This window comes from Aquarana catesbeiana, unplaced genomic scaffold (assembly GCF_042186555.1).
Source record: "Aquarana catesbeiana isolate 2022-GZ unplaced genomic scaffold, ASM4218655v1 unanchor228, whole genome shotgun sequence".
Classification (NCBI taxonomy): Eukaryota; Metazoa; Chordata; class Amphibia; order Anura; family Ranidae; genus Aquarana; species Aquarana catesbeiana.
In genome coordinates, this window is record NW_027362655.1 from 420,951 (window position 1) to 438,154 (window position 17,204).

The window sequence follows — 17,204 nt, forward strand, 5'->3', positions numbered from 1 at the left end:
CGCCAGCAGTTATTTCAGGGGTAATGGTCTCTTCACCCCAACATTTTTTGGACTATTTGCCAAAGATGGGGGACTCCGGACGTAGATCCTCTAGCATCCAGGTTCAACATGAAGTTAGTCAACTTTGTGGCCAGAACAAGGGATCCACTCGCATGTGGAACAAATGCGTTGGTTACCCCGTGGGATCAGTTCTCACTGATCTATGCATTTCCCCCTATTCAGTTGCTGACTCGACTTCTTTGCAGGATAAAGCTGGAAAGAAAGCCAGTAATTCTGGTAGCACCAGCATAGCCCAGAAGGTCATGGTATGCAGTAATCGTAAAGATGGCAGTGGAAGGTCCATGGTCCCTTCCACTACGGCCAGATCTGCTCTCACAGGGACCGATATTCTATCCTACGTTACGGTCTCTAAATTTAACGGCTTGGCTATTGAAACCCACATTCTGAAGAAATGTGGGCTTTCCGGGTCAGTTATATCTATCCTGATTATGCAAGGAAGACAGCTTCCAGAACTATATATTATAGGGTCTGGAGGGCTTATGTTTCCTGGTGTGAATCCAGGGGTTGGCACCCTCGAAGATATATCATAGGCAGAATTCTTGCCTTTCTACAATTAGGGGTAGAGATGAAATTGGCCTTGAGTATTATTAAAGGCCAAGTCTCAGCTTTATCAGTCTTATTTCAAAGACTGCTTGCTTCACATTCTTTAGTCCAGGGTTTTATGCAAGGGGTGATGCGGCTTAATCCGCCAGTCAAATCTCCTTTAAACCTTTGGGAATTGAACTTAGTTTTGTCTGTGTTACAAAAACAGCCATGTGAACCGATACAATATATTCCCTTAGTCCTTCTGACAAGGAAGTTGGTATTTTTGGTTGCTATATCCTCAGCAAGGAGGGTTTCGGAATTGGCTGCTCTTTCTTGTAAAGAGCCATATTTGATTATTCATGAGGACAGAGTGGTGTTACGCCCTCGTCCAGACTTTTTGCCAAAAGTGGTTTCTGGTTTTCACCTGAACCAAGATATTGTCCTGCCATCATTTCCAAAACCATGTTCTAGCGAAGAGAAGTCACTACATTGTCTTGATGTGGTGAGAGCAGTGAAAATCTATTTAAAGACAACTGCTCAGACTCGTAAGACTGATGTCTTATTTATTCTGCCAGAGGGTCCTAAGAAAGGACAGGCAGCGTTGAAATCCACTGTCACTAAGTGGATTCGTCAAGTTTTAATCCAAACTTATATTTTAAGGAGTAAGATTCCCCCTTTTCAAGTCAAAGCACACTCTATGAGGGCGGTTAGTGCGTCACCAGACCTCCATGGCTTAGATCTGTAAGGCCACAACTTGGTTTTCAGTACATACATTCACCAAGTTTTATCAAGTGGATGTAAGGAGGTATGAGGATATCGCCTTTGGGCGCAGTGTGCTGCAGGCAGCAGTATATATTCCTCAAGTCTGGGGGTACCCTCCGGGTTGTGTCTCCCTCCCCTCAAGTAGCATTGCTATGGCACTTCCCATTAAGTTATTACTTAAGCCCTGTGTCCCATGGTATACGATAAAGAAAATAGGATTTTTATAACAGCTTACCTGTAAAATCCTTTTTTTGGAGTACATCATGGGACACAGAGGTCCCTCCCCTCTTTTTTTTGGGGTTTAAGTATATTGCTTTGCTACAAAATCTGATGTGCTCCTGGAAGGAGGAGGGGTTATATAGGGAGTGAACTTCCTGGATTGTGTATACCAGTGTCCATCACCTGAAGGTGGCCCATAACCCATTAAGTTATTACTTAAGGCTCTGTGTCCCATGTTGTACTCCAAGAAAAGGATTTTACAGGTAAGCGGTTATAAAAATCCTATTTATATATATATATGTATATATATATATATATATATATATATATATATATATATATATATATATATATATATATATTTATATTTATATTTAAATTTTACTAGTAATGGCGGCGATCTACTTTTTTTGCGGGAACTGCGACATTGCGGCGAACAGATCGGACACTTTTTTGGGACCATTGGCGATCAAGGGGTTAAGTGTGTTCCCTAGATGTGTTCCTAACTGTAGGGGGATGGGATTGACTGGAGGAGGAGACAGATCGCTGTTCCTAATTACTAGGAACAGCAGATCTATCTCTCCTCCCCTGTCAAAACGGGGATTGGTGTGTTTTTATATACAAATCCCCATTCTGGCTTTCTTGCACACGATCGCGGGTGGCTGGCGGACATCGCGGCCATGTGCATTGGGTCCCGCAGCGGGCACGCGTGTGCCTGGTATGGCGCTATGCGGGAATGAGCCAACCTGCCATTGTATAATGATGGTAGCCGGTTGGCAAGTGATTAATCACTTTTATTGTTATCACAGGAAATGTAAACATCCCCTATGATAGCAATGTATAGTGACAGGTACTCTGCTTTTACAAGCGGAGACTCTCAGAAAAAAAATCTATAGGCTAGAATTGCTTTTAAATGAAAGCCAACCACAGGCTGAAAAAAAAACAATACCAAGATGATGCCTACACCTGCAAGCATCCTCCCGGTATAACCAAAGTCCAGAAACGTATTACAACTTTGTTGGTCCTTGGGCATATATGTAATGTAGCAGGGAGCTGGTTATCTTACCTGCAGTATCAGAAGACACTCTACAACATTGTTGCAGTGAGACTGATTCTCTCTAGTGCCAGCTAAGACTCTGTGTCATCACATCCTGCCAGTAGAGTGTTTACTACCAGGGAGCAAAGCATACAGGGAATTGTAGTCCCAGGACTCAAGTTTTACGTTCAGATTAAACTGTATAGAACTACAAGAGCCAGTATGCTCTGGGGGAAAGACTCTATCTTGTTTGCCTGAGGGAATTCAGTGACCACGAGGCAGAAGGGACTGGACTGGAAGGGGAGAGGTGCTACCTCTCGGGTCAGTCCACCACTTTGTTCCGGGTGTCCACAGCCGGTCAGGGACATCCAGCCTGAGAGAGGGGGATCTCAGGTTCATATCCAGATGCACCTGCATCGACGGTGTGAAGCGTTCCAGTGTAAGGTGATCAGTTGGGTCACTAAAAGAGCCTGCCTGTTCCATGAACTTAATTTGGGCCTTGACCGTAGAATTGGTGAGAGGGCTTTTGCCAATTTGCAGGAAACAAGGACACTGCACACAGAGTTGAATGGACACTGTATACAGACACCATTGCCCTTATTCACCTGCATTCTTTGTTTGGTGATCCATGCCAGTTGTATTGATTTGCTTTGCCATTCAGGAGTTTAAGTGCACCAACAAAAGTGGCTAGCTGAAGACACAAGTTCTCATCCTTCTCTAAGGGACTGAAGTTACTGGTGCCATACGGGCACGCACACGCATGTTCAGGGCTCTGTAAATAAAGTGGGTGTGCAGAATTGTTTACCTTGAGGGTTAATTCATTGAATGTGGATCTGGATACAGTGTTTGCAGTTGGGCCTGTGATGTCAGGGGACAGAAGAGAGAGGTCTGACATACGAGAGGATCATTCCTCTGCTCTCCTGCCTCTGGACTCATAGAGCCAATTTATGTAGAGATAACCAATCTGATATAGAGTTGCCATTGCTGAAGTGTTGCCTCTGCTCTTGGGGTTATTCTCAGGGTTGGAATCCCCTATCTTTTAATTTTCCACAGAAATATTGCAGTAAAGACAATTTCTGTGTTTTATCATAACGTATGTGTTTCTCATTGGTCATTGCACTTACACTATTGCCAGGTGTGCCAAGAGGGGCAGAGACTGTTATTGGGGTTGAGAGGCAGATTACGCAACAAACATACTTAAGCGGCTCCTGCGGGGGTAGCGCTACAGTAATGTTCTTTTTTTTTTAATGCAGCCTATGGTACATAATGACTTAAAAGTGAAATGGTCCAGATATATTTAGACAGAATAAGGGTAAAAAAAAGTACCAGGGCCAGATGGCATCCACCCACTGATCTAAAGGAATTGAACTTTGTCATTTCAAAGCCATTGTTTCTAATTTTAAGGGACTTGTTAATGACTGGAATGGTACCACTGGATTGGCATAGAGCCAATGTGGTGCCCATATTTTAGAAGGGACCAGAGTCTTTACCAAGTAACATTAGACCCGTTAGTGTAACTTCTATAGTTGGGAAGATACTGGGTAGTTTAATAAAAAACCACATAGAGGAGTTCTTGCTGGAAAAAAATATTTTAAGCAACAGACAGCATGGGTTCATGAAAGACAGAAGTTGTCACACAAATCTGATTTCTTTTTACGAGTAGGTGAGTAAAACCTTGGACAGAGGGGTGGCTGTGGTATGCTTGGATAGAGGGGTGGCTGTGGACATGGATTTTGTAAAAGCGTTTGACACAGTTCCCCACACACGACTAATGTGTAAGGTAAAGCCTACCAATTAGAAAGACAAGTTTGTAAATGGATAGAAAACTGGCTAAAAGGACAGAATTCAGAGAGTAGTGGTTCTTACTCTGAATGGTCTAAGGCTATCAGTGGAGTATCCCAAGGTTCAGTGCTGGGACCCTTACTTTCTAATATTTTTATAAATGATATAGGGTCTGGGATTTCAATGTTTGTAGATGACACTAAGCTATGTAGTGGAATAACGTCCTTACAGGATGTCTCCAACTTACAAGCCGACCTCAATGCACTGTCTAATTGGGCAACTATGTGGCAGATGAGGTTTAATGTTGATAAATGTAAAGTTCTGCACTTGGGGGCTAAGAATATGCATGCATCATACATACTAGGGGGAGAACAACTGGGGGAAATCCATAGTGGAGAAGGATCTGGGGGTTTTGGTAGACCATAAGGTTAATAATAGCATGCAATGCCAAGCTGCGGTTTCCAAAGCGAGCAAAGTTCTTTCTTGCATGAGAGGTATGGACTCCAGAGAGAAATGTATCATCTGTACAAATCATTAGTAAGACATCATCTGGAATATGCAGTTCAGTTTTAGGCACCAATTCACAAAAAGAATTTTGGGGAACTGGAGAAAGCGCAGAGAAGGGCAACCAAACTGATAAGAGGCATGGAGGAGATCAGCTATGAGGAAAGATTGGAGGAACTGATTTATTCTCTCTTGAGAAGAGATTAAGGAGGATATGATCAACATGTATAAATACATAAGGGGGGGGGATATAAACACCATGTATAAATACATAAGAGGTCCATATAGTGAACTTGGTGTTGAGTCATTCACTTTAAGGTCATCACATAGGACAAGGGGGCACTCTTTATATCTGGAGGAAAAGAGATTTCATCTCCAAATACGGAAAGGTTTCTTCACAGTAAGAGCTGTGAAATGTGGAATAGGATCCCTCCAGAGGTGGAATAGGATCTATCCAGAGGCCTGGATTCTTTCTTAAATGTATAGAATATAACTGAATGCTAACATTCATAGGTAAAGTTGATCCAGGGAATATCCGATTGCCTCTCGGGGGGATCAGGAAGGATTTTTTTCCCCTGCTGTAGCAAATTGGATCATGCTTTGCTGGGGTTTTTTGCCTTCCTTTGGATTGTGTATATTGTATGATTTTTTTCTCTTTTATTGGTTGAACTGGATGGACTTGTGTCTTTTTTTTTAAACTGACTAACTATGATCAATTAATGTGGATGAAGAAATCTCTGGCAAGAAAAGTGAAAAAAAAAAAAATATGCCCACTGACCAACCCAGCTCCCATGCTTCGGCATATACGCTCTTTTTTTTTTTTAAATGCTGTGGAGAAATCTCCTCCTATAGTGCTGCAATCACTGATGTATGTATTCTGAAAGCACACCCTGTTTCTGTCAAAATAAAAAGATCAGTGCTGCAGCTGAATGGTGTTCCTGCAAAACAAAAACACAGTAACAACAGAACATTAACTCAATAAAACATGTATTTTTGGCTTATTTATTTTATACTTTTTTATTTTTAACTTTTTTTTGTAACTGTAAACATTCCAGGCTCGGGTCATTCAAAATGCAATAGCCAGTTCCCTGGCTATCTAACATCTTTCAAGATGTGTGCCCTAGACTATGCCATGCTGTACCCTATACTAATACTCCACTAGTGTATGGTAGCGACAGAAACAGTCCTTGATGTAGAGACCAGGTTGGCCACAACAGGAGGGACAAATAACGGGGGGTCACGCCTATATCCTCGTGTACTACAGACACAACATCTTTTTTGGGGTGCTCTTTGGGTAGGGGTACCAGGGAGGACATCCGGAAAATACCTCTCATGCAGCTGACTCGCTGCATCTGGATTGGGAAATTGGGCCACAGCACCTCCTGGATACAAAAGGGCTGTGATGATCTCTTCCTGAAATTTTAGGAAGGATCCACATCCTGACACTTTGTATAGTACAAAAGCGTTGAACACGGCCAATTGGAATAAATATACAGACACTTTCTTGTACCAGCGTCTGGCTTTATGGGAAATTAAGGACAGTGCCATCATCAGGTCATTGAAGACCCCCCCCCCCTTTTTAAGGTTGTCATGGATATGGAGGGGCTTCTCAACAACACCAGTTGCTGTTGCAATTTGGACTGTTGTGTCTGCCTGAATGGAAGACAGGATGAAAACATCCTGTTTTTTCCTTCCACTTCACTGCAAGCAATTAATTATTTCTCAAGGAGGCTATCTCCCCTCCGTCTAAGTTGGGTATTTACAAGCTGTTGGGGGAAGCCCCGGTGATTAGATCGCACGGTGCCACATGCACCAATTCCAAATTCGAAAAGGTGCCTAAAAAGTGGCATGCTTGTATAATAATTGTCCATGTACAAGTGGTACCCCTTTCCTGAATAAGGGTGACACCAAGTCCCAAACAATCTTGCCGCTGCTCTCTATGTAGACTGGGTGGTCAGGGGGCTCCACACTGCTATCTTTACATTCGTAAATCAGGAAAGTCCACATATAGCCTGTTGTCCTGTCACAGAGCTTATACACTTTGACCCCATATCTGGCACACTTGCTGGGGAGAAACTGAAAGCAAGGAGGCCAGAAAACTTGATCAGGGACTCATCAATGCAGACAGCTTTTTAGGGCATATACAAGGCTGTACATTTTTGGTTAAAATGATTTATGAGGGTCCGAATTTTGTGGAGCTGATTGTATTCAGTCACTCCGAGGGGAACAGAGCTCATTGTACTTGAAGTGCATAAATCACATTCTCATATCTAAACCTGGCCATAGCAGCAGAGAACACGGGCATATGATGCATTGGGTCAGTGGACCAATATGACCACAACTCATTTTCTTTTAGTAATGCCCATGTTGAGGGATAGGCCCAAAAATGTCAGTGACAGGTAACCTGTTCCCACTTCCGGGAGTCCGAGCTGCGGCCCATGACGTTACCACGGGGCTCCCCCCTCCTCCACCTGTTGCCGGGCCACTAGGAAAGAGGAGCAGGGCCTCGCACATGTGCAGTAGGGTTCCCGGTGTGAAGCCGTAAGGCTACACTGCCGGATTTTCTTAATCGCAATGGTGGCGGCAACACCCGACAGCCGATGGACACAAAAGCTGCGGCGCCGACATCGCTGGACTCCAGGACAGGCAAGTGTCCTATTATTAAAAGCCAGCATCTGCAGTATGTGTAGCTGCTGGCTTTTATTTTTTTTTTGCGGGGGGGGGGCGGAACTCCACTTTTTAATTGGGTAAATACAAATATTGCACTTACAACAAAGCACTTAAAATTTACATGGAACGTACAAGCCAGCCAGCTCAGTGTAGCAGTCCATCCTTCTGGGATTTGCGTAGCATGGTGACATCGGTACATTGCTCCACCGACACGTTTCGTCACACACTGCTGTCATCCTGGGGCACAGGCGGAGTACGGACTCACCGCTATATATACTGAATACTAGCCAACCACGCCTCAGTCTGAGACTTGGGCAGTCACTCGCAATAATCAACCATTTTGAAAGAGGGCAATACCCACACATTAACAGAGGCATCTCAGGGTTCTCCCACCAAGCTTTCCAAACTAAAAAAAACACTTAAGCACAAGGCAGGTGGTGTCATAAATAAAAAGTAATTATTTGCAATAGTACACCATCCCTCCACCTTTATGTAATCCGCGATAATGGGAAGCAACAAAAAAGGTCTCTCATGATGTCACAACTTTATATTGTGTAAAAAGGGCCCCAATGGTCACAATAGGAATTGCTGGAGGAATATAACATTGGGTTGTATAAAAAACAACTCCAATGTCCATGCTAACCTTTACATTAATATATGTGATCTGGCGCACAGCTGCTGCCCTGTAGCAGTAAAACTGCTATAGGGTAGTTAGCAAGTGGTTAATTAGTGTGACGTTACCTGTTAATCTTGTATGTATATTAGAAATATAGGATTATATAAGAAATGTATATTTCTTGACGATGGATGTACCGGTTACAGTGTGAACCCTATTTGGGTATTTTGGGTAATGCATTACAGTGCATTATCGCTCTTTATTGAAACTACCATGACAGACACATATGACTTATTGTCTTGAAATGTTATTTACCTTATTGTTTGTTTATAAAAACTTTCAATAAAAATGTATTGTGCACAAAATATATACATACACACACACACACACACACACACACAGTGCTTTGAAAAAGTATTCATACCCCTTGAAATTTTCCACATTTTGTCATGTTACAACCAAAAACGTAAATGTATTTTATTGGGATTTTATGTGATAGACCAGGGATCCTCAAACTACGGCCCTCCAGCTGTTGCAGAACTACATGTCCCATGATGCATTGTAAAGCTCTTATATTCACAGACATGACTGGGCATGATGGGAATTGTAGTTCCTGAACAACTGGAGGGCCGTAGTTTGAAGACCCCTGTGATAGACCAACACAAAGTGGCACATAATTGTGAAGTGGAAGGAAAATGATAAATGGTTTTCCACATTTTTTACAAATAAATATGTGAAAAGTGTGGCGTGCATTTGTATTCAGCCCCCTTTACTCTGATACCCCGTAACTAAAATCTAGTGGAACCAATTGCCTTCAGAAGTCACCGAATTAGTAAATAAGAGTCCACCTGTGTGTAATTTAATCTCCGTATAAATACAGCTGTTCCGTGAAGCCCTCAGAGGTTTGTTAGAGAACCTTAGTGAACAAACAGCATTATGAAGGCCAAGGAACACACCAGACAGGTCAGGGATAAAGTTGTGGAGAAGTTTAAAGCAGGGTTAGGTTATAATAAAATATCCCAAGCTTTGAACATCTCACGGAGCACTGTTCAATTCATCATCCGAAAATGGAAAGAGTATGGCACAACTGCAAACCTACCAAGACATGGCCGTCCACCTAAACTGACAGGCCGGGCAAGGAGAGCATTCATCAGAGAAGAGCCAAGAGGCCCATGGTAACTCTGGAGGAGCTGCAGAGATCCACAGCTCAGGTAGGAGAATCTGTCCACAGGACAACTATTAGTTGTGTTCTCCACAAATCTGTCCTTAATGGAAGAGTGGCAAGAAGAAAGACATTGTTGAAAATCATAAGATGTCCCATTTGCAGTTTGCGAGAAGTCATGTGGAGGACACAGCAAACATGTGGAAGAAGAAGGTGCTCTGGTCAGATGAGACCAAAATTGAACTTTTTGGCCTAAAAGCAAAACGCTATGTGTGGCAGAAAACTAACACCGCACATCACCCTGATCACACCATCCCCACCGTGAAACATGGTGGTGGCAGTATCATGTTGCGGGGATGCTTTTCTTCAGCAGGGACAGGGAAGCTGATCAGAGTTGATAGGAAGATGGATGGAGCCAAATACAGGGCAATCCTAGAAGAAAACCTGTTAGAGTCTACAAAAGACTTGAGACTGAGACCTTCCAGCAGGACATTGACCCTAAACATACAACCAGAGCTACAATGGAATGGTTTAGATTAAAGCATAATCATGTGTTAGACTGGCCCAGTCACAGTCCAGACCTAAATCCAATTGAGATTCTGTGGCAAGACTTGAAAATTGCTGTTCACAGACGCTCTCCATTGAATCTGACAGAGCTTGAGCTATTTTGCAAAGAAGAATGGGCAAAAATGTCACTCTCTAGATGTGAAAAGCTGGTAGAGACATCCACAAAAAGACTTGCAGCTGTAATTGCAGTGAAAGGTGGTTCTACAAAGTATTGACTCGGGGGGGGGGGGGGGGGGGGCTCAATACAAATGTACCCCACACTTTTCACATATTTATTTGTAAAAATTGTTGAAAACCATTTATCATTTTCCTTCCGCGTCACAATTATGAGCCACTTTGTGTTGGTCTATCACATAAAATCCCAATAAAATATATTTATGTTTTTGGCTGTAACATGACAAAATGTGGAAAATTTCAAGGGGTATGAATACTTTGTCAAGGCACTGTATATGTCGATGTTTAGGGGTTCTAAGCAATTTTCGAACAAAAAAATAACTAAATTTTTACATGTAGGAATGTCAGAAATTACCTGGTAGGGAAGTAGATAAATAAACATCTCCTGCCATTCAAGATTCTATTAAAAAAAAAAAATTGAATAGCATCTCACCCAGGTAAAATGTATGAATGGGAGGGGGCAACAAATGTTAGTAGGCTCTTTGCTGAGCTGTTTCAAAGGTTTCCTTTGATTTCAAAGGGAAAATACAATATTTGGCTATTAGATGGTGCTAATTTCTGTGATACGTAGCGCCATCTAAAGGACAAATGCAGAATTTCCCATTTTAAATCAATAATAATAATGTCTACGCTACTCATAAGTGCATGAGTATGATCTCACGTATTAGTTTGAAGCCATGCCTGACAGAAGCAGCTAAGAATCTATTTAATTAAAATTAAATGAACGCATGTGACAAGCATTCATTCAGCTGTTACAAATGTTGGACGGAATTTAACACAGTGATCTCCTATGATGGTCAGCTTAATTTGGTGACCATAATGGGGTATTTTTCCCAAAATATATCAAACGGTAAAAAAATGTACAATACAGCATTATGGCCACTAGATGGAGCCAAAGAAATCAGTGAATAAAATAAAATATGGTCAATATTCATCACAGATGGGCAAATGCTGGTAACATTTGTTCAACTATTTGTTTTTAAAAACAGACCTCTAAGTGTTTGTGAAAGCTTACACCACAAAATGTACTCAGCCAATGAAAGGTAATGACTCCATTTTTATTTTTCTACTGCTATCAATGGCCAACACGGTACAACACTTCATCCATGTCTTTGGTGATCTCTGATCTCCTTATGAACTGTTTCTTACATAATGAAGATCAGCCATGGAGTATATCTGAGGGGTATATCAGGGTGTGCTTCTTCCCCACATGAGAGCTGTGATGTCCAGCAACATTCATATATAAGACATTTCCCGCACTCAAGACACTAATACACCTCGAGGGTTGTGTGGGATCCCTGATGTACAGGAAGACAGGACTTCAGTCAGTAACAATTCCCTCACTCAGGACAGGAATATGGCTTCTCCCCTGTGTGAGATCTCTGATGTCTGGAAAGACTGGATTTCACTGAAAAATGTTTCCAGCACTCAGTACAGGAATACGGCTTCTCCCCTGTGTGAGATCTCTGATGTGTGCACAGATTGAACTTCATTGAAAAACATTTCCCGCAACCAGGACAAGAATACGGCTTTTCCCCCGTGTGAGATCTCTTATGTCTGACAAGTTCTGATTTTTGTACAAAATGTTTTCCACACTCAGGACAGGAATATGGCTTTTCCTCTGTGTGATATCTCTGATGTATATGAAGATGGGACTTCTGTGAAAAACATTTCCTGCACTCAGGACAGGAATACGGCTTCTCCCCCGTGTGAGATCTCTGATGTCTGGAAAGAATGGACATCTGTGAAAAACATTTCCCGCACTCAGGACAGGAATACGGCTTTTCACCTGTATGCAGAAACTGATGAATTTCAAGATTGGACTTTTGTGAAAAACATTTCCCGCACTCAGGACAGGAAAATGGCTTCTCACCTCTGTGAGTTCTTTTATGCGCATCAAGACCGGATTTAAAATGGAAACACTTCCCGCACTCAGGACAGGAATGTGGCTTCTCCCCTGTGTGAGATGTTTTATGCACATTAAGATGAGATTTGAAACGGAAACACTTCCCGCACTCGTTACAGGAAAACCTCTTCTCTGTTGGAAGGACGGCACCGTCCCTCACAGTCTGAGGTTCCTCAGGATAAGAGGAATACGATGGTCCATCTACACTGTGTGGTGCCGGATGGACATTTGAGGTAGTCGGGTTTTCTCCTGGACTATACTGTGTGATGTCCTCATCTTCTACTTTACAGTCTGGAGACAAAGTGAGACAATCCTCTGAGGTTTTCCTCATCTCCCGTCCATCTACTAAAATAGAAATAAAAAGATTATTACTAGACATGAGCAGATTGGTTCCCCTAAACCAGGACTCCGCCCACATCAGGCAGCTTTGTCTCTGAGGATCTTACAATTCCCCCCTCAAGGTAACTAGTAAATGGGTCCTCTGATCTCCTACCAGTTCATTTCTTTATTCATGGACCTTAGTCAGAGAGTGAGGAAACAACGAGAACTGTCTTTTATAGGAGTGACAGTGATGAGGGGATTATAGGACGAGTGTCCCCACCCCCTCTATCACTCATTGCCATCTTTCCAACAGAAGAAGTCCTGCACTTCTTTAATTAGTCCATGATTAGTCATGAATAACAGCGGGGCTGAGCCCCACCAGAGAGTGAGGATGGGGGGGAGAATAACCAAGATGAAGACTAGACTGATCCGTCAGATTGTGTAACGGAAGTGACGTTTCATCACCGCCATCTTGCTACACCCCGCACTCCTCCACAGTAAGTATACTGCTTTTAAAACTGAACATCTAAACATTCAGACAGAGCACTAAGTATTGCATTTCACTATATAACCTCAGTTTACTGTCATAAATAAGTGTAAAATGCAAAACTCCGGTGGGTGTAACAAGATGTCCGCTTGCCCCCTTCTCACTGTAGCCTTACTGTGGAGGCGTGCGGGGTGTAGCAAGATGGCAGCGATGAAACGTCACTTCCGTTACACATTCTGACGGGTCTTCTAATCTGATGGAACACCACCATCATTGGGTTAATGACTCCTCCCTCATTACCACTTTCTGTTTAAGGTTCCAAAGTTTGAGGATATTATCAGATTATGATCAACATGTAAAAGTCTGTGCTCCAATCAAATCATCAGATATAAAATGTCCAGCTGGTAGAAAATGGGTGCAAATAAAGACCTATGTAATGTACAACGTATTATATAGGATACACAGGTTAGGACTATACAGTATCAGAACAAGTACATAGAGTATATGGTGCAGGGGTAAGGCTTATAATATTGGTATTCAGTAATCAGTGGAAGCTTAAGAATTTAAATGAGACAAGTTGCAGAAGTCCCACACCGCTGCCTCCCATCTCCTGAGACTGCACTCAGTGACTTGGGTCTGAGACTATACAGACATATCCCTCCACCCGGCACAGCCAGCAGACAACAGAGCAAGTAACCCTGGGAAAATTGTTCTGTCAGACATCTTGCTAGACCCGGGCATGGGGCAGATGATCCAAAACACATTCCCCAGGTGACTAGGTCTAATAACAACTATGGTGAAAATAATTATTTTCCTGTCAGCTGAGCCCCAGAATCTCCATAAATCCAGTCTCGATACATAAATTGTGTCTGCAGCACAGAGAAGGAAGATTATCCGAGAGAAATACAGGAATACAGGACAGGGAACACAGCTCAGGAAAGTGACCAGGGGATTACAGGCTGATATCACCCAGTCCTTACCATACTCTGGACCAATCAGTGAGCAGTATGGGTGGAGGAATGTATTTAGTGTTAATGACCCACCTGTACTTATCTCTGTAGGAGTGTCCTCCTCTATAAATGTCCCCGTTATTCCATCCTCCTCCATAGACTGCTGATCATCCCTCACATACATCTCTTCTTCTTTACCCTCAACTTTTAGATCTATCAGATTTTCACCCTAAATGTTAAAAGTATAAAAAAATAACATCTGAAAGACATACGTTTTAATAGTGTGACATTGTATAAAATATCCACAGATCCATGTTCTAGATACTCCATCCCACCAACCTTGTAACAGTGAGGGATGGTGTGATCTTCCTGTGTGGAATCCCGGGAATACAGAGGATGGGGACATCTCTCTGGTGGGTTCCTGGTATTAGGTGGCTCCATCATATCCTTGTGTCCATCTGAAAACTTCTTCATCACTCCATATACCTCATCCTCCTCTTTATACTCTTCTTTAACATCAATATTATCATTCTTAAGGTTTCCACTCTGAATATATAATAAAAACATTCATTGTAACAAACATGCTGGGTATAAATCATAACTACCAATAATTGTCAATCATCTACCTGATGATGCTGGGGGATGGTGTGACCTTCATGTGTGGAATCCCGGGAATACAGAGGACGGGGACATCTCTCTGGTGGGTTCCCATTACTGGATCCATCTGTAGGAAACACACACACTGACTGAATACATTGTTTCTATGTGTTTATCAGATGATGGGGGATCTAGGTGGACCCTCCGTACTGCTCTCTCCTTTACAATAAAGTCTCCTCTTACCCGGTGATGTGAGGGGCGGCTGATTGTTCATCATGACGTCCTTGTAGTGATCCTTGTGTCCTTCTAAATCCTCCCACTCCTCCATGGAGAAATAGACAGTGACATCCTGACACCTTATAGGAACCTGACACACACAATGATACAGTCACCATCCAGACACATCCCTTGTCTGTTACTGGATAATGTCCCAGAATTCCCAGCACCGCTCACCTCTCCTCCATCATCTCTCTGGTGACTTCTAAAATCTTCTTTTTATTTCTCTATTCTATCAGGGAGGGAGATGGAGGCAATGTGATGGTCATATGATCTCCAGACTTCACAGGAGGAAAACTCTAGATCTGAACACAAATAGTAAAATCAAATGATATTGAATCCTCTCACCTCACAATTCAGGTTTACATTTTATTAAAGCCCCGCTTCAGACTGAAGTATAATTTAATTTACCCACACAGGACCCCCACACTCTGCAGGTTAAAAGCTTGTAGCAGGCATTCTGACATCAATACATACAACACAGGACCAACAGTCCGACTTTGTAAGTGAGGATGCCAAGGGTCCGCCCACATCCTAAGAGCGTCAGAAAAATGAATGGATGGACATTTGGATGAGGAGATTTGAGAGGTCCTCTATATGAGGTTTCCATGCAAAACAAATTATTGATCCTGGGTTTTCTCCAGAGCTCCTAATGGTGGGGATGGATTTTGCTGAGTGCTGGTGCCAAGTTTCCACCCCCCAGGGTCACTGCAGGTGTGGAGAAAAGCTGTGTAAGAGGATATGGAGGAGAGATGAGGAGGAGATCCAGGAATCAGGATAAAGGTCAGGACAAGCAACAGACGAGCGCATCCAAGAGATGAAGCCGGGGTCACTACACAGAAAATCAATCCAAGGAAACAACAGGCAGGACGAGAAATAGCAAGAAGGAGCTCAGAGACAAATGAGAATATTGCTCAGCCAATGGGAGATTATCTCAGCATGACTTACATAATGAAGGAGATGAGGGGGAGGGGAGGAAGTCACTTATGGTGACCATAGATACATGGAAATTCAGCTGGTTCAGCAGGGATCGGTCACATTTCCATCCATGTGTGGTCACTGCCGGATAAAAGTCACTTGATCAGCGGCTGCAGCCAATAGCTTCATCACTGATCTGTGTATTCTGAGAGCGGAGGAGTGCCCCCCATTGTCAGAATACAGTAGTGCAGCGGGGAGGATTCCCCCATCCCCCTCCAATGTGTGGATGGGGGAATCGGTTCAGTTATTTTCAATCAGCCCGCTGGCTGAACGATAAAACTGAACCATGTATGGCCAGCTTTGGAAGCAAGATATATTAATCATCAACTGATCCCCTTGAAGGGTTTAATCTAGGTTTCCACAATATATATGCATAGTTGCCAACAATGTAAAAAAATTTATAGGGACACTTTTTTGGCTATAGGCGGAGTCTTATTATAATTAGGGACCGGGGCATGCGTTTGTAGGCGTGACATAGCAAAAAAAAGAAAACTGCTGAAGAATGGGCGTGGTTTATGTAAGGTAGTGGGCGTGGCTTGTATGGGTGTGGTTCAAATGGGGGTGTGGTTAGAGTCTGAGATGAATGCGAGATGGAGAAAGAAAGGGGAAAAGAAGGAGGGAGGGAGAGAGAAAAAGAAGGAGGGAAGGAGAGAGAAGGAAGGAAAGAGGGATGGAGGGACAGCAGGCCCAGATCCTACCCCACAATAGAAATGTGTATTCCAGAAAAAAAATCAGCAGATAAAGATACTCCAAACACCTGGGTGTAAATAGAAAATAAGATCTTATTACCACCTCTGCAGCCATTTCCAGCAATGTCTCCTCTCTACTTCCTCCCGACTCACCTCTCACCTGGAACTTCTTATTCATTCCTGACATCACTTCCTGTCTGTATCTGACATCACTTCCTCTCTGTATCTGACATCACTTCCTCTCTGTATTCCATAGAGACTTCCTGTCTGGGTAGAGGTGAGATCACCACCTTGTGGAGCTCAGAGGAACTGCAGCCCCTAGAAACATCTCGTAGTGTGAACATGGCCTTGTGCTGCGTGTGTATGTACTGTATATCCTTATAGATGGGTCGTCTCTGCTCCCACCAAGGGGGATAGAAATATATTACTGCTCGGGGGGGAGACATTTTGGCCCCTTTGATTTTGCAGTAAAATTGATTGCAGATTTAGTCATGTAGAACATCTGTTATATGGATACAAAGAACCCCAGCCGAGAGTAAAGGGTGGAAATGGCTCCTGATCCCCAGATTTGGGCAATTATGTCACCAATATAAATAGAATAAAACCCGCGCTATGTGTAACAACTCAAATACCTACAAAAATAACTTATACCGGACTGCTGCTGTAACAAAGGTAAGTATTCCCTTTATCAACTAGAAGATCATTATGTGTCACAGCGCTGTCCTATTGTGTGTGCACATAAATCATCACACATACACTAAAATATGTGGATACATTCATATATAAAGTGCTAGGAGCTCAAAATAATATTCTGTGCGGATTTACTGCCTCCACTTTACACCTACTTCATTGATGTTATGGTGTTTATCAATAAATTAAATAATCTGATACATGTGCAAATTCATATACAACATAATGGGGGT

At 42.7% G+C, this 17,204-nt stretch overlaps 2 protein-coding genes across 3 annotated transcripts in view; one reads left to right on the forward strand and one right to left on the reverse strand.

Moving 5' to 3' along the window:
- The window catches only part of LOC141121642 (uncharacterized), a 226,262-nt gene that overhangs the window by 198,961 nt on the left and 10,097 nt on the right, over positions 1 to 17,204 (forward strand). The gene's annotated exons all lie outside the window — the stretch shown is intronic.
- On the reverse strand, positions 11,072 to 16,477 carry LOC141121687 (uncharacterized). Of its 2 annotated transcripts, none has more exons than XM_073611392.1 (7): positions 16,385 to 16,477; positions 14,792 to 14,919; positions 14,582 to 14,705; positions 14,368 to 14,465; positions 14,081 to 14,287; positions 13,835 to 13,970; positions 11,072 to 12,328 (listed from the first exon to the last, which is right to left on the reverse strand). In XM_073611392.1, the coding sequence occupies exons 3-7, from the start codon at positions 14,664 to 14,666 to the stop codon at positions 11,418 to 11,420; spliced, it is 1,437 nt and encodes a 478-aa protein (XP_073467493.1). In that variant the 5' UTR covers positions 14,667 to 14,705; positions 14,792 to 14,919; positions 16,385 to 16,477; the 3' UTR covers positions 11,072 to 11,417. The 2 variants fall into 2 exon arrangements, with proteins under 2 accessions (XP_073467493.1, XP_073467492.1); XM_073611391.1 differs by having other exon boundaries at positions 16,382 to 16,453.

Bases quoted from the DNA above. Each gene is read 5' to 3' on its own strand.
- LOC141121687 (XM_073611392.1), bottom strand. From the start codon at position 14,666: ATGGAGGAGTGGGAGGATTTAGAAGGACACAAGGATCACTACAAGGAC. The intron at 14,466-14,581 runs GTAAGAGGAGAC...TGTTTCCTACAG, and splicing joins GCCGCCCCTCACATCACCGG to ATGGATCCAGTAATGGGAAC. The intron at 13,971-14,080 runs GTTGGTGGGATG...TTTAACATTTAG, and splicing joins CCATCCCTCACTGTTACAAG to GGTGAAAATCTGATAGATCT.